This window comes from Staurois parvus, unplaced genomic scaffold (genome assembly GCF_062004578.1).
Source record: "Staurois parvus isolate SC_StPar_1 unplaced genomic scaffold, SC_StPar_1.0 ptg000297l, whole genome shotgun sequence".
Taxonomy (NCBI): Eukaryota; Metazoa; Chordata; class Amphibia; order Anura; family Ranidae; genus Staurois; species Staurois parvus.
In genome coordinates this window covers 6,922,205-6,943,759 of record NW_028318093.1, presented here as the reverse complement: position 1 = coordinate 6,943,759, position 21,555 = coordinate 6,922,205, and the positions used below count along the sequence as shown (strand labels likewise).

The 21,555-nt window shown below is 39.1% G+C and overlaps 1 protein-coding gene and 1 pseudogene across 1 annotated transcript in view; one reads left to right on the top strand and one right to left on the bottom strand.

The window, feature by feature from the left end:
- Nucleotides 1-21,555, top strand: part of LOC149458077 (cytohesin-3) — a 69,448-nt gene that overhangs the window by 39,825 nt on the left and 8,068 nt on the right. Inside the window, exons 5-7 of the mRNA XM_089682764.1 lie at nt 12,422-12,498; nt 17,784-17,855; nt 20,655-20,809. Coding sequence (XP_089538890.1) covers nt 12,422-12,498; nt 17,784-17,855; nt 20,655-20,809 — 304 coding nt within the window. The remainder of the gene's footprint in view (nt 1-12,421; nt 12,499-17,783; nt 17,856-20,654; nt 20,810-21,555) is intronic.
- LOC149458078 (uncharacterized) lies at nt 975-2,486 on the bottom strand (annotated as a pseudogene).

Sequence of the window (21,555 nt, the reverse complement as noted above, 5' to 3'; positions counted from 1 at the left end):
GCCTTTACACGTACATGAACTTTAAAGGCATCCCAGTCTTAGTCTGTAGGGTTCAATATTGAATTGGCTCAGCCTTTGCAGCTATAACAGCTTAAACTCTTCTGGGAAGGCTACCCACAAGGTTTAGGACTGTATCTATGGGAATGTTTGACCATTCTTCCAAAAGCGCATTTGTGAGGTCAGGCAGTGATGTTTGATGAGAAGGCCTTGCTCACAGATTCCACTCTAATTAATCCCAAAAGTGTTCTATCAGGTTGAGGTCAGGACTCTGTGCAAGCCAGTCAAGTTCCTCCCCCTCCAAACTCGCTCATTTTGTCTTTATGGACCTTGCTTTTTGCACTGATGCGCAGTCATGTTGGAACAGGAAGGGGCCATCCTCAAACTGTTCCCACAAAGTTGGGAGCATGAAATTGTCCAAAATGTCTTGGTATGCTGATGCCTTAAGAGTTCCCTTCACTCGAACTAAGGGACCAAGTCCAACCCCTGAAAAACAACCCCACACCCTAATCCCCCTCCACCAAACTTTACACTTGGCATAATGCAGTCAGGCAAGTACTGTTTTTCTGACAACTGCCAAACCCAGAGACATCCATCGGATTGCTAGACAGAGAAACCCATTCCATGACGCTCTCTATGCACTGTTGTTGTGGTAATCTGAAGTTTGGAGGTCTTTTTTTTTACTCAGGAAAAAAGTTTATTGAAACAAAAACTGAACATACAGGAAAAAAAAGACTAAACTTTCCAGGTTCCACAGTACAGTGTCTATATATGACTCAGGACACATACACAATACACTAAGACAGTCCAACGATTGTCCATCCAGCTACCGATAAAAAAGTTTGAGAGAAGTCCTGCAGTTCTGACTGAAAACATGCTATACAGAATATCAAACATACAACCTATCCATAACCAGATCCACCGGTGCAAGGCCTGAAACTTCCAACCAGCTCCCCCATACTTCCCCATATAACTCGCTAATACCTGAGAGTAATGCCCATATGCTCCACCCACTCTTTAAGTGTGGGAGGCGAAGTACTCTACCAATGTAACAATATCACTTTACAGGCCTGTAACAAGGCTCTAGCAACAGCCTTCCCCGTAAACTGATCCGTTACCACATCATTAATAATACCTAAGATACAGCGTTTAGGGTCCAGAGGAAGAGTAGTAAGAAATGGTATTAAATACTGCCTCCCAATACCTATGCAGTTTGGGGCAACACCACAGCATTTGGATCAGTGTACCATGATCCCTGCTACATTTAGGACAAATCGGATTGGCGAGGGAGCCCATTTTAGACATTCGCTCCGGAGTGTAGTGCACCCTCAGTAGGATATACAACTGAGATAATTGCTGGGATGTGTTCAAGGAGCTAGAATGGACCACCTCCAATGCCATCTCCCACTGCTCACCAGGTAGTTCCCCTCTATCCATTTCCCACTTCTCTGCTACTCTACAAGGATAAGCTGTTGCATGGATGTTCAGCAGCATTGCATAACAGTGAGAAATAAAGCCTTTCTGACTGGTCCCTGCTGCATCTCATTATATATAGGGGTATGGGAGAGAGATTATCCTGGCGGGAAACCCTGCACCTGGACGGCATACTGCAGCTGCACATAATAAAAGTCCATTGATTGTGGTAAACCATATTGCGAATGTAGAGTGGAGAATGGTAGCAAAATACCCCCTCTCAAAATATGTTTCAGATGCGACACTCCGTGAGAGAGCCATTTTCCTTGCATATGGCAATCTAGCCAGCTCAGAGTATGTAGGGTTATCCCAAATAGGGCTATAGTTTGTAAAACCCTCTACTGCCTGTAAATGTTTAGCCTTACACCACACTTTGTGAATTAACTTGTACGTGGGGAAGGACTAATTGGGCTTAGCAGACCTCTGGGATTCTAAAACCTTCAGGGAGAGAAGTTGACTGGGTGCAATGTAGGACCAGAGAAGTCTACTGCAGCCCTGGTACCATAATCAGCTTGGGACATATTCAGCAACATATGCTGTAGTTGATCTGCCAAATAGTAAAGCCAGAGATTAGAAAATGCAATGCCTCCAGTGCACTTAGGTTTCTGAAGTTGTTCCAAACGTATCCTAGAAGGGCCTTGTTTCCAAAGGAGAGAACGAAAAATAGCATTGAATGTATGGAACAACTTAAATGGCAGGACAACAGGGGAGATACAGCAGTTGAGGCATCATAATCATTTAGTTTGGAGGTCTTTAGCTATTGATTCTGCAGACAGTTGGTGACTTCTGTGTGCTTCACCATGCGCTGACCCCTCTCTGTCATTTTATGTGGCCTACTACTTCATAGCTGAGTTGCTGTTGTTCCCAGTTGCTTCTACTTTGTTATAATACCACTAACAGTTGACTGTGGAATATTTAGTAGCAAGGAAATTTCACAGATGGACTTATTGCACAGGTGACTGACAACCTATCACAGTACCTCGCTTGAATACAGTGAGCTCCTGAGAGCGACCCATTCTTTCACAAATGTTTGTAGAAGCAGTCTGCATGTCTAAGTGCTTAATTTTATGCACTTGTGGCGATGGAGGTGATTGGAACACCTGAATCCAGTGATTTGGAGGGGTGTCTGAATACTTTTGGCAATATAGTGTATATATAAATATGCATGCTCATATTGCCCAACTGCATATGTGTATAAACTGAGAACTAAAGGTTTGCATGCTCAGCTGATGACCCAACAACAGAAACTAGCCCTTTCATCTCTTGTTAACTGCAGATGCTTGCATCATGGGACACGTGGTCCCATGGCATCTGAAAAGTTATATGCACTTACGCACTATAGCATACACATAACAGAAGCTGCGCGCAACAGCCACTGAAATGTGCATAGCATAGCATTGGTTAAAAAAAGAGAAAAAAGTTATAAAAAAAAAACTGATGGTGTTTTCCTAACTTTTGCAGTCATGTGTAATTTTGTTGTTCAAAGGTTTACATATACTTCCATGTACAGCTGCTATCCAAGTTGATCCCTGAAAACCTCCTTTCCCACAATTCAGTGCAGAAGATATCTCGCAGGAAAGCTTGTTCATGCCATTAGCTAAAACTCTTAAAGAACAACTGAGATCTGGAAGCTGTGCATTATAAAAAACAGGCAGAGGGCTATGTACTAGTCACCAGTTTTGCCTTTGGTCTCCCTGCAACAGATCTTTTCCACATTACTGACTTAACATGTCTTGTTCTGTGCTGTCTCTGTGTGGAAGTGGCCATCTTGGGAGAGGCAGGGCTTTACTTTGTCATCCGAAAGCCTCCAATAGTTACAATGAGAGGCGCAATAGTGATATCATCAAATATCGGTCCAGATTCCCTGAGACTGTGAGGCACAATGTTTTTGATTGCGCACTACAGATACACCGCTATGAGGCTGTAGGTACAGGAGTGCCTAGGCACCCTCACCAGGAAATGCAATCCTATATTTTCGGGAGGAATTTCAGTCGAAAGGTAGTTTTCACTGTACTCCACTTCACACATACCATTTCTAGATGTTTCATATAACGTAGAAAATACAATTTTTTCATTTTGCACAGAGTGGGGGAAGGGCTAGAAGCTGATTTTTTTTCTAGCTGTCTTGTGTTTCCATTGAAGGGCTATCACATCAGTTCCTGTCTCTTCTGACCCCTCCCTACTCTATCCAAAAATAAAAAAAAATTTGTCTGGAGTTGGGTTTTAACTCCGTCACATAAAAAAAGAAAATACACATGTGATGGCTGACATTGAGGTAGCTATTCCACTACTTTCACAATCTATCATTCTCAGTTACTGTTTTCCTGGGAATTGCTATGCAACCCTTCACTCAGGGATTAAATGCTTCCATGAGAGCCCAATCACACAGGTGTTTTCCTCGTGTCCCCTTAAAGATTATGAGCAGTGAAAGTGATCCTATAATCTAAGTAGTTCATAGGAAATACCATTTAAATATAAAATAATCCACATGATAACCTATCCAGGTGTTGCAGAGAATAAAATCTTTTAACAGTGTTTATTTAAATTTGTTTTGTTTGTTTTTTGATCTGATAGTGAATTGTACTGTCCTGAACAGAAGGTCATCTATCTCTGGTTCCTTCTAATCTACCACAGCAGTGATTAATTTCAGTCCTCATTTCATTTACATGGAATTTAATTTAAGTAGATCCAATTATATTAAAACAATAATCTCGTATGGATTGTAGTGTAATTATGTTGCAGTATTGGGGATGGGTAAACAGTGATCTAAAAGATGGATAGAGCCCAAAGGAGGGCATTGGACAGCCTTCTCCATGCATTAGATTATTGAGTCAACTTCAGCAGATAGTCTTCCAGCACAGTACTTACTAAGGTGAATTTTGCTGCGAGGAGCCACTGGTCAATAATGTATGTGTTCATGAGTATAGCAGTATGTGTTATGCATATAAAATGCTTGATAAAGGATTTGAAATGTAAAATCAGTGGAAATAAACTGAGCGTTTGTCAATCAGAGCTTTTACTTTCTCATTTGTAGTTGGAAATGACACTAGAACCATATCCATTGTTATAGGCAACACTTCCTTTTTTTCTTTTGGCCTGTTTCTATAAATTCCCACTGGATACAGCTTAGTACTCTAGAGAGTAAATGTATTAATTCCACCTTTTATTAGAAAATATTACTCTAAAAATGGTTAAAGCCCAAATTCAGATCCTCCTCACTTGCTGTATTACAGTAATAGATTAGTTTTTATTTATCTAAGCCCGTTAGAAGAACACTTTCAGACAATACATGAGGGCATACAGTGGGTATAGAAAAGAATCACCTGCGTTTAAAATCACATTTTGTTGCTTTGCAGCCTGAAATGAAGACACAGTTTTTGTTTTATCCAGCTGTGCAATTTATAATATCCAAGTGAAAGTGTCAGAAAAAAAATTCAAAAACAGAATCGCTGAGTTGGAAAAAAGGATCCCCAGCTTGTGTCAGTATTTTATTGAACCACCTTTTCCTTTAATTACAGGCTTTAGACTGTTGGGATATGTCTCTACTAACTTTGCACATCTAGACTTTGCAATATTTGCCCACTCTTCTTTGCAAGTTCAGTTAAATTGATGGTGACTGCTGTCTTCAAGTCATTCCACCAATTTTAAATGGGGTATACGTCTAGGCTCTGACTAGGCCATGTTAGATAAAACAAAAACTGTATCTGTCTTCTTTTCAGGTTGCAAAGCAACAAAATGTGAATATTTTAAAGGGGGGTGATTTATTTTCTATACCCACTGTATGTATGAAAATGTGTACAAGGAAAAAAACATCTGCCCATAGCTGCCAATAGGTTTCAGTGATCCAGGGCCACACACGATGCTGGAATTCTGCCTAAGATGTTCTTTTTATCACACATTTTCATGCACCAGCCTTATATTCAATAAAATAATAGGATGAATTGCGGGAATGAAAGGAATAATGTGGCTTCTGTGGGCAATAGAGATTAAAGGCAGCCATAGACATGTGATCATTGTTACCCAATATGACTGGAGGCCTTTACACTTGCTGCTGATGGGAAGATCTGAAGGGGAAATAGCTATTTGACCATTTATAAAACCTCACCCAATCACTTTTGGTTCCCTTAAGATAACTATTCTGAAAGTGTTAGCATGCATTTCCCTTTAGATTAGGAAAGGCCCATTAGGGACAGCATAAACCTTTACATTCCTATTTGGAATTGGACTGGACAACTTAAAGCCCAGCTCTGGTCAAAACTTTTATTTTCTCATTAAATGGGGAACGATAAAACCTTCTATTTTTCTAACTGTATTATGGAGTTTCCCCCTTTCTTCCAGGGTGATATAAGACACATCCATTGAGTTCAAAGGCTGAATCTGTTTTAAATGCTTTTAATTGGCTCTATGTTGAATGCAAAATGGTGTCAGAAATAAAATTTTGACGCTTTTGGAATGTATATTGGAATATAATTTTTGATTTATTTTTGGTTTATATCCATACCATTACCACACTCTGCAGTACAAAATGAATTGTATGGTACCACACAATGACACCACAGAACATTACTACACCTTAAAGGGTTTGTAAAAATTAGAAACGCTGGCTGAGAAACAATTGAGCGCAACTCTTTGAGGACTCGTGGGTGAAAGCCACCTGAGCCAAGTGCGTTATTCACATTTTTTTTTTGTAGCAAAGTGTTTGTGTTGAGCCGCCATTTTTTTTTATTGTAGTATTGGCTTCATGACCAAGAGTTTTTTTGGGTTAGTCTTGCTATACATGATAAGATTTCTCTCATTCAACCCTGAGTGCTGAACAGAGGAAATCAATAGATGCCGCTACTAATGCTAAACACCATGGATGGAAGAATTTCCACTGCCAGCTACTGTATTCTGACAACCACTACGTCCGTGGCTGTCAGAATACCTGAACAGTGACTGTGGCTGCAGTTACTGTTTAGCCCAGTATTTTCCATCTGGCCCCATCCATTTCCAGGTTGAAGTTTGTCAAGCCAGGTGTTGCCAACAGGGCCACCTATGGCTCAAATTCAGCCAATTCAGCTAGAACTTCAGCAAGATCATTTGTCTTTAGATAGTTGTTCGTTGTGACATTTTTGCTCCCTTAATTTTACACCCTATTTATACTATATAAACTGATCCTCCAAGAATATTCACATTTCTCAATTGCTGGATTCTAGATGCTAATTTTAATTTCCAAAGTCACATCAGAAATATGTACAATCTGGTTTTATTTGCTCTTATTTTTATACGAAGCCAGGGATAGTTTATATGTTGCTAATGGCCTTCAGAGGGATGCATTTTGTGCATTTACAGCATTTTTACCATTGTATTCTTTGAACCTGTAATTATAGGCTAAAGCCTTGCTTGCATTATATAGAGCCCTGCTCTTTTTTTTTCCTTTGTGCTAAAGTAATTATAGGTCCTTTCAGTTTCTGATTACTTTTACCACACAGTGTGAATTAACCCTCACAATGACAAACACCTAGATTATATTTTTCATGGTTCCTCCTGCAGTTTTCGGAACAAAGTTGTTTTTGTCTTCACATCTGTTTCAGTGCTTTTAGGTAAGGATTGAAAAGTAAGAATCAGGAAGAGGCCAGTAGGCCAACAAGGTTGTGTTGCCTGCTTTTCTCATTATTTCCTTTACTTTAACCCTCATCTGTTTTAGCAGACTAATTCTGATTTCTCAGTGGAAATCATGACCGCTTCCCACATGCATTAATAAATTGTATGTACTGTATGTGACAGCCATTTTGCCTTTGTGGCTTAATATACTGAAATATAAGTACTGTTGCCTGAAAAACGTACAAGTGAATTTTATCTGTGAGTATTTCAAAGGCAAATAGACTTCAGCATATGGACATTGTTATATAATTTGCCTCGTTAGTCAGGAGTGTCAGAAGGGAAAATGCTCATGTCCATATCATTTACCAGTCCAGATGTCATTTTTCTGATGTGGGTTATTAAAAAAAAAAAAAGAAAAAAAGAAAAAAAAGTATTTGTTTTTTGTTACACAGTTGCAACCAACTCAGCCTTGTTAATTTAATTATTAACTGCAGTATTCAATAGCAACTAATTAGAATCCATCATGCACTGCTCTGGCTTCAGCAGAGAGAATCTTCGTAGTTTGCTAGGAATTTATTTACTCAAAGTATATCTACACCAATGAATAAAAAGTTAATATTGCAGTTTACCATTCGTTTAAAATTGAACTCTAAACACAAAACTATAACCTGTGCATAGTACAGAGCTGTGGAATGGACCTAGGAGGCCCCACCCACTACAGGCTGCCTACAGGGAGGGGTGAATGCAAGACTATTTACTCTGCAGAAGGAGAGCGAACAGCAGTGACTGGTCTTTATTACAGGAAGCTGCTACACAGAGTTTCACACACTGAAAATGGAACACAAAAAACACACCAAAATTCAAAATACTTACCTGAATCCACGGGAGTACTCTTGGGCTCCAGGAGACTGCAGTGGCGCAATGAATGGGGGGAAGGTGGACTGATCAGTGTCATAAAATAATATATATAAATCCTGTATAATAGTGATGATTTTTTAAAAATTATGAATGGAAGGGAGGGGGATTGAGAAAAGGAATGAGGAAAGGTGGGGGCGCATCTGTCCTGAGTTGGAATCGCGTAAATCTGGCCCTACATCATGAGATTTTTGTTACTACAAGAAAGGATCGGAATAATTTGTCCAAGCACTCAATGGTGCGTTCTTATTTATTTTTATTTATTTCAGGTACTTATATAGCGCCATCAATTTTACGCAGCGCTTTACACATATATTGTACATTCACATCAGTCCCTAACCCTCAAGGGGTGTACAATCTAAGGTTCCTAACTCACATCCATACATACACATACTAGGGCCAATTTAGACAGGATCCAATTAACCTACCAGCATGTCTTTGGAGTGTGGGAGGAAATCGGAGTACACGAAGGAAACCCATGCAGGCACAGGGAGAACATGCAAACTCCAGGCAGGTGGTGCCGTTCGAACCAACAACCCTAGTACTGCCAGGCAGAAGTACTAACCATTTAACCACTGTGCTGCCCGGATTTCTTGGATTCTTGGATTTGACTAATTTTTGTCCAAGTACCATGCCATTGTCTCTGTTTTATATTGATTATTTTTTTCTCAGCCAGGAACTAATTTAAAGAATAGAAAATCATCTATTGTATTCAATGAAACATTTAGATCCTTCTCCTTCATGTTTACTACTCACTCTGCTCAAAGTGCTTGTCAAATCATCCCCTTTAACTTTTAGATAATGTAACGAACATTCTGAAAATGAGTTTTCCAGCGAAGATCTAAACCCAGCTAAAGAACTCCAAAGAAAAAGTTGCTGATAGAGGGCTAATCTGATACAGTTTGAGAGCTACAGGACTAGTTTTGGTCACTGACTTACACAGTACAGTAGAACTGAAAATCAAGAGGCTGTTCTCCAAGCCAAACTGTTTTTTTTGTTTTGTTTTGTTTTGTTTTTTTTATATATAAACCATAAACCTCATCATACTGCTACAGACCATCTTTTTCATTTCTCTATTAATATTTCCCACCTGCCCTAGAAAATGAGAACTGGAATTTCCTAAGATCAATAGTGTCAATTACAAAGACAAAGTCACGTGTAATGAAGAAAAGCTAGTTTATAGTTGTTTCCCCTCTCACATTGTGGATTTCTGATTTTTCTGTCCAAACAGTCCACCAGTGCTAAGGCTTTCACCTATTCTGGAAAATATTGGCCTCATGATTTCTGTGCTGGTAATAACATTGGCATCAAGACCAAATGTTAACTGCCAAGCTACAGCCTTAGCAGGTGCTTCTCAGTCACACAGAACAGCACTTTGCTGTGGTTTACTGATAGTGGCATCAGCTTCCAGGCAGCAGACAAGTCTTGACCCTGGAGAGACCTCTTCCAAGATAGAGGAATGTATTTGTGCATTTGGAATTTTCTTTTTTAAAGGCTACGGCAAAGGACATTAGAGGGAAGTGAAGCCATGAGTCCCATACTCCCTTGCTACCTTGTTTTCTTATGCCTTCCTCCTTATAGGCTTACAAATCATTATTTACCACTACAAATCCCTTACGCTGCATTCATACCTGAGCAAAGTGTGTTCCTGGTGATGACACTTTTTTCAGGTGTATTACAGGCATTTGTCAGGTGTTTTGCACTTTGTTTATCACGTTTCAGGAGTTTGTTTCCTGGACTGGGTAAGGGTAGGAGAGCACACACATATACAGGTGTTCCATTGATATTTGTAGGATCAAAGTCATCTGAATAAGCTAAAAAAAAAAAGCTTATGTACTTTTGTTTTGAGTGTAGGGTGACTGAGCATTCAAGTGTGAACAGGTACAGTTAGAAAGAATGGGATTCTACATAGGCAGGTGTAGGGAAACACACAATTAAATGCTAAAAGCGGAACTTCACCCAAAAGGGGAAGTTCTGCTTGTTTACATCCCCCCCCCCTCCACTTCCACATTTGGTACTTTTTTTGGGGGGGGAGCAGGTACCTGGTTTTGATAGGTACCAGTTCCCACTTCCAGTCAGATGTGACGCAGTGACCTGAGCTGGAAGTTCAGTCCCCATCCTTCCGCCGCAGCCTTCTGGGACAGTTTACAGGTCACAGAAGGCTGCGGTACCATTGACAAAGTGCAGTATGAAACCGGCTGTGAAGCCACAAGGCTTCACTGCCGGTTCCCCTTACTAAAGATGCCGGCATCTGCACCCGAAGCTGATTGAAGAATCAGCTTGGGTGAGGACATTGCTGGATCCCTGGAGAGAGAAGTGTCCTTATATTAAAAGTCAGCAGCTACAATATTTGTAGCTGCTATCTTTTAATTTTTTGGGGGGGAGCTTCATTATCCTCTTATTCTATTCAAAAGAGAACATGCTCAGCATTTCAATTTTCATTCAACATTACACATTGAGCTTTGCTAACTTTTTTTTTATCTATGAAAATAGATTTTCCAAAAGAACTAATTAAACTTTTTAATTCAATCTATTTTGGTTCCAGAAAAAGCTCTCCCCAACACAAGCAGGAAATAGAGCCAACAGCAGAGAAAGATGCAACCTGTCAGTTCACTAGGTACCACGGGTGCACCCATTTTGTGCTTTCTGTCTCAGTGATGTCACTAGTTTCTAGTGAAATGATAGGCTGTATTTGCAAAGATATTGTTTAGGAGTGGCTTCCTACAGAAGGTGTGGGTGACCGATTTTAACTTCATGGCTGGACTGCTCCTGAATTTTACAACTGAAGCTATGGTTTTACAGAAATTGTCCTGCGAAAAGCATTACACAATTTCGGACCAAGGCAGTGTGGACTTTCCATGCATTTTACTGAATAAAAGCAGTCACGGTAGATCTCCTGCATTAAAAAATGGAGGGAATCTTCTGTTTTTCCGTCAATAATAAACTTCAGTTTTCTGACCTACACTGCTTCCAACACATATATTTGGTGTCTCTCTAGTTGTTGTGGGTAATGGGCTTCTTCTAGTTTTACATCAGCTCTAATGTGAAAGCCATATTGAACTGCCCTGGCTGTAATATGAATAGTTCACAAATTATGAGGAGACCCTGGCTTTTTCTGCTGGTTATCGATAGATCATTATTCAGGATGGAGAATGGCTGGTTTTAAGTCTTGCGGACTGGCTGTACATGGTGACTCATAGGTATATAATGTGATTTGACTTTTCCAAGAATATGCTCTAACATCATGATCTGTAATGACATTATGCTGTAATGAGGTTAAGTTCTGAATAATGGATTCATAAGTATTATATCGCACAGAACTCGGAGGGCTTAACACTGACTGCACTGCTATAAGTAAGAATTAAACATTATTATAAATTAACAATGTGTATAATTTTTCACATTTGGTGTTGGTGAATCAACCAAAGGCTTCTACACTTAGGGGAGTAAAACTCCCAACTTGCATATTTGGAAATTAAATGAGCAATTGAAGCCTGCCTCTCCACAGCAGAAAATCTTTACCTCAGGATGACCGTTTCTCAAACATCGAGCACTGGCCAAAGAAGCATGAGTCTCCATAGCTTTTGAACACCATGCTTACAAGTCACCCTCCTGGTCTGCGTTTCCATTGGCTGCTTAATTTGCTGTCATTGTCACTGTTGTGTCCAGACATCCTTTGTTTGTTTCAGGCTTGCATCAGGCTTTCTTTGTAATCTTGAACTGTTATTTCATGTTAATGGTGTTATGGCTATTTTAAGAGGGACCACAGCATATAGAGACAGACTGCTGGGCTAGAAATGGTTAAATAAAAACTTCCTTCCAAAAATGTTAAAAACAAGAGTGGAAGCTGTTTTTTCTTGTAGTTTAGACTTCTTCTATATTAAGTATGCCCCAGCTAATTGAGATAACGTATGACTTCATGCTTGAGCAGAAATTTACCTCAGATTCTCTTTTGGGAAAGCTCCTGGATTGATTCCAGAGGTTGTCTTAAGTTTTGGTCACGCACAATATAAAACGTTAGTCTCACTGTGTTCAAAAAAGTAATGCAGTCAGGGACATGACTAGTTGAAATATTTTATGATACCCGAAAGTCCATAGGGAAATCAATATATTTTTTACCTCTAAAATCCAGGATCAGTGCTTGAGGAATGCCACATTTAATTCAGATTTCCCAATGCACCTGAAGAGTTTATGATTTAGAAATGGTTGGGACTTGGGTAACTTAATAAGAATGTGCTGGACAAATCAGAAACACATGTTTCTTCGAAGATTACAAGTCTGCTTCAGATGTAATTCAATAAAGGGGTGTCATGTAGATCTTATGCAAGGTCTGTTTCAAAGGAATTTAGGGCCCCAGAAGTTGACAGATTAGTAACTGATCATCTGACTAGTTTGTGCAATGCGATCATGTTGTAGGAGGATTTCTTAATGGTTTGGCCCTTTGTGTCTCCAGGAGGAAGAGTAAAAACGTGGAAACGCAGATGGTTCATTCTGACTGATAACTGTCTCTATTACTTTGAATACACAACGGTAAGTACCAACGGTATCCCATACCCAAACAAGTAGCTTTTATAAATGCGGGACTGGAACAATTCTCGGAAATTTAGAGGCAACAGCAAAATCCATAAATCATCAATACCCATTTAAATAGACTCAACAAAACACATGAATGAATAAGAATAACTAGAAACCATCAATTATATACATTACAAAACCTGAAACCAGAAACTGTCTTAATAGCCCATTATATTAATATATATATATATCTCCAAATAGTTATACATATTTAACCCCTTGCCTCTTGGGTAAAGCATGTGTCCATGGGAGCCAGAACTTTCTATGCTGGAAGCATCTCCAACTGATTATGGTTTTTGTGTGTGTTTTTTTTTAACCCTTCACCACTCTATTTTCCTGTACATCTCATCTAGAGAAAGCTCCATCTGTCCCCCCCAAAAAAATTATAAAATTAATTTGGGACAGTGTTGCATGACAGAGTGATTGTCAATCAAATTATCATAGCACCGAACCTGGCAAGATGGAGCAGTAATGAAAGGTTCTCTTATATACATTACTATGTCTGCACAGCGTGCTCTCAGCACAGAGACCGAGTGATCACTGACCGCTCCAGGTCTTGTACTAACAATATGGAGCTGGGAGGACTGGTTCCCAATCACCTGATCAGTATGATAGCTGATTACAGGCTATCACAGTGATCAGTCACTGTAGAGCCCGCCACTGTGGTTATTTTTTCACATCTTGGGGTAAAAAAGATGCATTGTATCTTTCTCCTCGCTAGATGAGAAGATGGTAAAAAGAAGATAAAATAGACAGTTCAAGGTTTGATCTAGGTCATGGTCAAAGTCCGTGTCAGGGTTAGTGTGTTCTAGATAAGATAAAAAAGCATTTTTAAATGTAGAATCACTAGGATAAAAAAGCTAAATGTTTCTGGGCCCTTCTATGGGTACTTGCTGTGACCATCAGGAGTAGAAGAATCTCAAACTTTCTATAAGCCCTAAAATAATCATGCATATGTGATATAATTAATCAATATTAAAATAATGTTATCCGTAATGAAATCTGAATAATAAGTTGGTGAAGTCCAAAATTATAATCCTTTCACTACTCTTTTCTTCAATTCCCACCACAGTGTTTTTGTAAATTTCATATATAGATGGAAGTTCACCTGAGAATGTTGACCACTTATAAATAGGTGAGTCAAAAAGTACTTTCTGAACTAGGTTGCAGCAGGCAGGTTGGTCGCATAAGGTTCTTCACCGAATAGGCCACTTCCCAGTATTATACAGGAACGATCTCATCAGTTCCTCAGCTCAGAAAAATATTAAGAGAAGCAGCTCTAGAGTGTAGTATATTAAAACTTGCTGAACATATCTCTAAAGTATCATGTTCAAAAAATAAAATTATATTACTCTTCAATGTGCATATAGTAATCACAAATGTGTAGAATCTCAAATTACATGCTACGTAAAGGCTCACCAAAAAGCAATGACTCATAGATTGAGTCACAATGACATTCTCTGACCGTGAATGTGAATATCATGGGGACTATATCACTCATGATTCCAACTTTGCACACTTTTTCTTCTGATTAAAACGTCATACAACATCCCTCCACGTTTACCCAGGGCCACTGTTAGAAGAAGAAAGAAACCATAGTTTAGTATTTTGATGTAAACCAGAAATTGATTAGAGGATGTTATACTCACAAAATCACTATTATGTCAGCCCATGTAAACCCACCAGGCTGATTACAACCTGCTTGCTTACCAAATAAAAGTAACCTCTTCACCAAGAAGTGGGTTTAAAACATTTCCCAAAAGAGAGTTAAGATTAAAACCCAAATGTAGTACAGTAAAAGAGGGGGCTCACCAGACAGATTTTACTCCCTTTACCAATAAGACGAGCCAAAATGTGCTTCCTCCTTATACAGAAAGCCAGTTCCCCCTCCTGGCATCCTCAGGTCACTTCCGCCAAAGAAAGGTACAAGGCTCACCACATCACTCAGAATCCTGGATAGGCACTCTCATCAGTTTAGCTTAATTCAAACCACAGAACACCTCCATAATGTAATACTGTTAAAACCAATTAATAACAAAAGTGCTTTATTTAAAATGGCACTCACATAAAGCAAAAATTATACCTCCTTTAAAATCATTAGTATCCAGATCGGCGCTTTTGGGAGCACTTATGCCATTATGAGACATTGTTTAGAGATCATGTAGCCATTATCAGTGGTGGTGTTAATAGGCAACAGCAACCATTTTGTACCAGTACAGAAATAAGGATTTATTTACTGAAATATGCACATGGGAGAGACTGGGAAATGAGTTTAGCAAATATTCAGAGGCTTTGTATTTGAACATGGATTTTGTCCTTTTTTGCAAAAAAACAAATATGGACAGCAAACTTGTGGACGCTCTATGAATGGAAAAAAAAATAGATTGCTAAAGTTAATACTAGTTTCTGCTTTCATAAGTCTGTTCTTGAAATGCAGTTGTCTACTCTGATGTTAACCATGCTTTTGTGTAACTGATCCACCACCATAAGTCCCCCAAATCCCTATACTGCTATCTGCTTTCTGAAGCCAGGGAGTGATGTTACCCACCAGTGTGCACTTTACTCAGCATCAGTTTTAGGTGGGATGACTATTTTAAAAACAATTCACTTCACCTATTTGGTCTGTTTTGGTAGGGAGTGGGCAGGATAAAAGAACACTCTTTGGGACTACAGACTGTTGCCACAGCTCTAGGAGGGAGCAGTGCTGTCAGTCTACAACTCTACTAATCAGGACCTTCCATTTGATGTTAGAGGAAGTGACATTCCTCTGCAACCTCATTCCACCCTCAGTTCTTGCCAGCAGCAAAGGAAAGACAGATAGTGAACATGTGGCGACTACAGAAACTTTAAAAAAAATGGTATTTAATTTCATCTTTTTTTGGAATTACTTGTCAGCATCTTATTGCCCCTCTGGTAGTTAACTGTTGTTATGCTTTTACTTTAGGATTCAATCACAGTGCCCAGATTCCTTTTAAATCCCAAGACCTGACCACTGGTTTACAGAAACCATACCAAAAATTATCATCCCAACACGTGGCTCACTGTTATTTGGTATATGTGTGTCTCCCAGATTGGTAAAAGTTGAACCAGTTATACAAATTTCTGGCTCAGTACCAATTCATTCCAATATCTTGTGTATAATCTTTATTTAAAAGCTTTCCAATAGATAAAAAAAAGATAAAGACAAAGTGGGTGTTGATATGGTATTGAATTATGAGAGAAATCATTTATCCAGTGTTGGCCAAAGCCTAATATGACTGTAATGATTGTCAGACATCCAATAAAATGATTTATCTCCATTCTTTAGTTCCTAAATTAGACATGTAAGCTTAATGTAACAGTATGATATGTAATTTAGTAAGCCTAAACCACTGTTTCATAACCTTTGTAATGCATTCCCTTGGGGGGGTATCATGACACGTTGGGGGAAGCTTCCGGTATCATGGCTCATCAGTTCTCTCCCTAGGTCATGACTTAAGTGAACTACTGCACAGGTCATGATGTGATTGGTTAGGTTAGACAGTGTTCCCTATTCTAAATCATTTTAAGGACATGGCACATAGTGAATGCTTGGCAATGAAATGCTTACTGTCCCAGGTTTGGATAAACAAGCAATATGTATGGGACTCTTTTTGGGTAGATCCTGGTTGCCAAGAAGCTGATTGAAGGTTTGTTACATCGAGGACCTATTTACACAGCTCTACACTCATTGCCTCAAGGCAGCTCATTCATTTTGAATGGACTGCCAATGCACCACAATGCAGCCAAAAGCAGACATTGCACAATGCATAGTATATAGGTTGTGGCGTTCTGCGGTGTGTTTTGTATTGCCCCTACTCTATAAGTGAATTGGGTTATCTTTTAAAATGAGCAGCACTGCACTGCAGTATATGTGTTGCCATGTGTTGCAGTAAAGCAAACTAAAACATGAGTTGTCACAAGGAATAGATATAAGTGAGGTCTACCATTTTGCTGGAGAACATCGGAGTGCAAAGATGAGTGCAGCAGACAGATTCGGTTTTTCAGAATTTTCATCTAAATCAAAATGATATGGGCAGAAAGGAGAGCCCAGCAGGGTAATCAAATTAAAAAACAACCTGAACAGATTCTTCATTCCACAAAATCAAGGCAGATGGAGAAAACCTGCCCGGTGTGCCTTTGTATTCTGATACCAGAGACACCTCCACTGTCAGAATACATTGATCAGCGCTGCAGCTGATTGGCTGCATGCACTGAGCAAAGGAAAATTTTGAGAGAAGCCAATCGTTAGATCAAATCCTCTCGAGTGGGATTGGCCATAGATGGATTGAAATTCAGTTGATCTTTGCTGAACCAACTAATTGTACGATCCATCTATGAAAGTTGAGCTCTCGGCTTTAGGGGCTAAAAGGAAAAATAACAAAAATATGTTTATAAAAACATAAGCTCTTGGCAGCAGTAATATTGAACAAGGAGAACAACTGGCACATTGTGTAATTTAGATAGCCGTGGAAGGGGGCTTTTGTTGATGGCATTTAATGAAGCACCTCACATGGCTATCCACTTCTTTTGAAAAAAATGTTTCTCTTCTGCTATTGTAAATGAGCACTAAACTTTCTTGAAATATACTTCAACCATCTGTGACAACATACATATGTGAAGGTGGATCTGCCAGATATTGTCACACAAAAAGTTATCAGAAACTGATTCAATGTTTCTGCAGAGATTGGCTGACAGCTGTCACCTCTGACACCAAATTACCGCAAATTCGCAGAAAAACGGGTTTCTCGTTCATTTTTGAGAATCTGGAAAGTGTTGTTTTGTAAAAGTAAGTAATTCAGTACATGTGTATGCAGAAGTACCAAAAGAATTTAAACTTTACAATGGATTTTGAGCTTATAAATTCTTACGGGAGGGGAAATTGAATAACTGGCCTACATTTTTTTGTACTTTGGAGGGATTTTTTTTTTTTACTGTAATTAAAACAAAGCCTATGTCTACCTCTGGTGGTCAACAGGGAAACTGCATGATGATTGCAAGTATGTTCTAATAGGGGCAGGCGGCTCCAGTAGATCACCTCTGTAGTCATGGGTGCACAGCAGTTTGGAGGACACCCATCTGTCATTCCCTTCTGTTTATATGACACCAGGGATTGATGCAGCAAATATAAGCCTCATCTGCTGAACATTACAATTATATTGATATTTAGATTAATTTTTTTTATTTCACCTGGCCCTAATTACCAATGTTTAACTTGGCAGGATAAAGAGCCAAGAGGAATAATTCCTCTGGAAAACCTGAGCATTAGAGAAGTTGAAGATCCACGAAAACCGGTAAGACGTCTGTGGTTTTTCTCTGACACTTGTAATTAAGTAATTAGTTGTGACTTAACAAAGAGGATTTCGACTTTTGCAGCCAAATTGGAGTAACATGCACATGTTTTGATAAAGCTGGTAACATTAGCTGTGTAAAGTCATGTTAAAAACTTGTTTTTCAGCTTTTTTTAGCGTTAAGCAGTGTTTTTCTGCGTTTGCATTTTTTTTAAAACAAAAAAAGTCCAAAAATGCCGGTTTGCGGCATTTTACTTCATTTTGCCACGTTTTTCAGCATTTTTCAGTATTAGAGCATTTTTACAGCTAAAAAACTCCTCTAGAAACCCACTAGTCCTGGGGGTTTTTTTCGGCCAAAAAACAATGATTACAGTCTATGTGTGCATGGACACGTAGGATAACAAAACGTGAGATTTTCAGCTTTTTTTAGCGTTTGGCAGCGTTTTTCCGTGTTTGTGTTTTTTTTGTTTTTTTTTAACAAAAAAAGGCCTAAAATGCCGGTTTGCGGTATTTTACCGCATTTTGCCAAGTTTTTCTGCATTAGAGCGTTTTTACAGCTAAAAAACTCCTCTAGAAACCCACTAGTTCTGGGGTTTTTTTTCCAGCCAAAAAAATGTTGATTACAGACTGTGTGCATGGACACATAGGATAACATGCTGGGGGGGGGGGGGGTTTACTAGCTGTAGAAAAAAATGTCAAAAGCCTAAAACAGCAGCTGTAAAAATGCCAAATGTGCATGAGGACTTACACATGTTCTCATGCACATAGCACAGCTTAAAAAGTATTTAAAAATTGCTGCTTGCCTTTTTTAGATGCTCTCTTCTGGATCTCAAGGAAATATAGAAATGCTTTTAATGCACTTCTGGACCTTCTACAGTTTATAATTTTTCTCAAGGACATCCTCTAAATGTCCAGAATGTTAATAGGAGACTGCCAGGGTCCTCCGTCCCAAGATGGCTGGAGTCTCAGTGAGCTCTTTGAGGAGCCAATCAGACCAGTCCCCTGGCTGGATGATTACTGTGACAGTCCGTTATAGGGATCACTTAGTGAAACTTTCCCAGTCATAGCATAACTACCTTTGCAGCCCCAGGTCACAGGGGTATAATGTGATTCAATCCTGCAGGAAGTATTTTAATAAAGAAGTCATGTTCCTACTCCTCTCTTCCTCGATCTTTTTACAGATTTTCTGTATTTTTATATTCACTTTTTGTAGTGTTCTTTTAAAAACATGCATAATAAAAAAAACCCTTTGTGTTTTTTTACAAGTAACTTTATTATAACAGTGGCATAATTTTAGTGTAAACAGGTCATGCAGGTGAATATAATATGTATATATTCACAGTTGTTCCCAACCTGATTGCCAAATAAGTACAAAGCTGAAATGTACAGGGTGCTCAGGTCCACAACTACATAGCCACTAATCCTGAAGTGTTAAAATAAATGCAGTCTTTGACGAAATCTGTATTATAATCACCGGAGAAACATGGTGTTCTCCTTGGCTAAATGCTTTGTGGCATTGACATAATATACAATAGAACTCATTGCAGTTAAACTCCAGGTGGACATGAGTGATACAAATTAAAGTTCTTTATTCATTAATCAAACATTAAATGTATTTTTAATGCAACTAATATAGGCACCAAGCTTCTTCAGCTTGGCATCAGCGTCCTGTTATCCCCTATATAGCAGTACCCTGAATGGCAGTGGGAGGGGTAAGACTGGGTGCCAATTAGCTGTGCTATATGCACATTTACTGATGAGGAGCATGCTGATAAAAGAAGAGAGCAGAGAGATGACTTAATCTGTTAGCTGTCTGATGGACATGGCGATATCAGCAGTGTATTCCTCAATTGTAACTGGAATTGGTGTCACACAAATATCAGGACTGAATTAATAGAAATGAAAATCCTTTGGCAGGCAAAGCTGGGCTCATACATGTATTTCAGCTGTGTATTTAGATGTTTGCCTAAAGTCCAACTTTAAAGCCCTGGAAACCCAAAATGCTTATGTGGGTCCAACTTAGGATGAAACACAAAATATAGGTTGACGGTATATAAAAAAGATGTGCTTTGAGAATTGTGGAAGACGTTTGAGCTCTAGTTATATGGAATGTATGGAATAATGTTATTGAATTATTAGCTTTCTGATTTTGTAGATGTAAGGTAGAACTGCAGATATTATAGAAAATATGAATTGTGTAAGGGCTTATTCGGATGTGTGATTAGTCCTGTCCTCCGTGCAGAACCACTGGTAGATGTGTGTGCATCCACCTCAAAGTTGCGTGCAGGCAGTCCAAGAAGTGGATGCACACACAGTGGGTGCACAGACACAATGGCATGTAAAAATTTGACATGAGGCAGGAGCAGGGGCACGGATCTGAATGCACAGGGGTTGATTTACTAAAACTGGAGACTGCAAAAGCAGCTCTGCATAGTAGCCAATCAGCTTCCAGGTTTTTAAAGCTGAATTGAACAAGCTCAAATTAGAAGCTGATTGGCTACCACGCTCAGCTGCACCAGATTTTACTCTCTCCAGTTTTAGAAAACCAACCCCATGGTGTCTGCTTTTGGATCCATGCATCTGTTCCTGTCCACTTGTCAGATTTTGACATGCAACGGTGTCTGTTAATCCGCTGTGAGCTATGGGATACCGACACACAACTCCAAGGTGGATGCACATGTATCTGCCAGCGGTACTGAAATCAAGACTGTACAGATCACCCGTCTGAATGAGCCCTAATTCCTAAAACTGTATCTGCATCCTTCAGTGATGACCACCAACTAATTGCCTCTTTTGTTTCAGAACTGTTTTGAGTTATATAACCCAAGCCACAAAGGCCAAGTCATAAAAGCCTGTAAAACAGAAGCTGATGGGAGAGTAGTTGAAGGAAATCATGTTGTGTATAGAATATCTGCACCTACTCCTGAGGAGAAGGAAGAATGGATAAAGTCCATAAAGTGAGTTTATTTATTGTAAATATTGAATGCCTTGTGTAATAGGGACCAGTGTAGCCCTGCTTTTTTTTTTTTTTTTTTACAGCTATGTGGCCCTGTGTATGAGTGTTCTGATGACGCCACTTGTGCCTGCCTACATACAGTGCCTTGAAAAAGTATTTATACACCTTGAAATTTTCCACATTTTGACATGTTACATCTAAAAATGTAAATGTATTTTATTGGGATTTTATGCGATAGACAACACAAAGTTGCACAGAATTGTGAAGTAGAAGTAAAATGATAAATGGTTTTCAAAATGTTTTACAAATATCTGAAAAGTGTGGCGTGCATTTGTATTCAGCCCCCTTTACTCTGATACCCCTAACTAAAATCTAGTGGAACCAATTGCTTTCAGAAGTCACCTAATTAGTGAACAGAGTCCACCTGTGTGTAATTTAATCTCAGTATAACTACAGCTGTTTTTGAAGCCCTCAGAGGTTTGTTAGAGAACATTAGTGAACAAACAGCATCATGAAGGCCAAAGAACACACCAGTCAGATCAGGGATAAAGTTGTGGAGAAGTTTAAAGCAGGATTATGTTATAAAAAAAAATATCCCAAGCTTTGAACATCTCACGGAGCACTGTTCAATATATCATCTGAAAATGAAAAGAGTATGGCACAACTGCAAACCTATCAAGACATGGCCACCCACCTAAACTGACAGGCCGGGCAAGGAGAGCATTAATCAGAGAAGCAGCCAAGAGA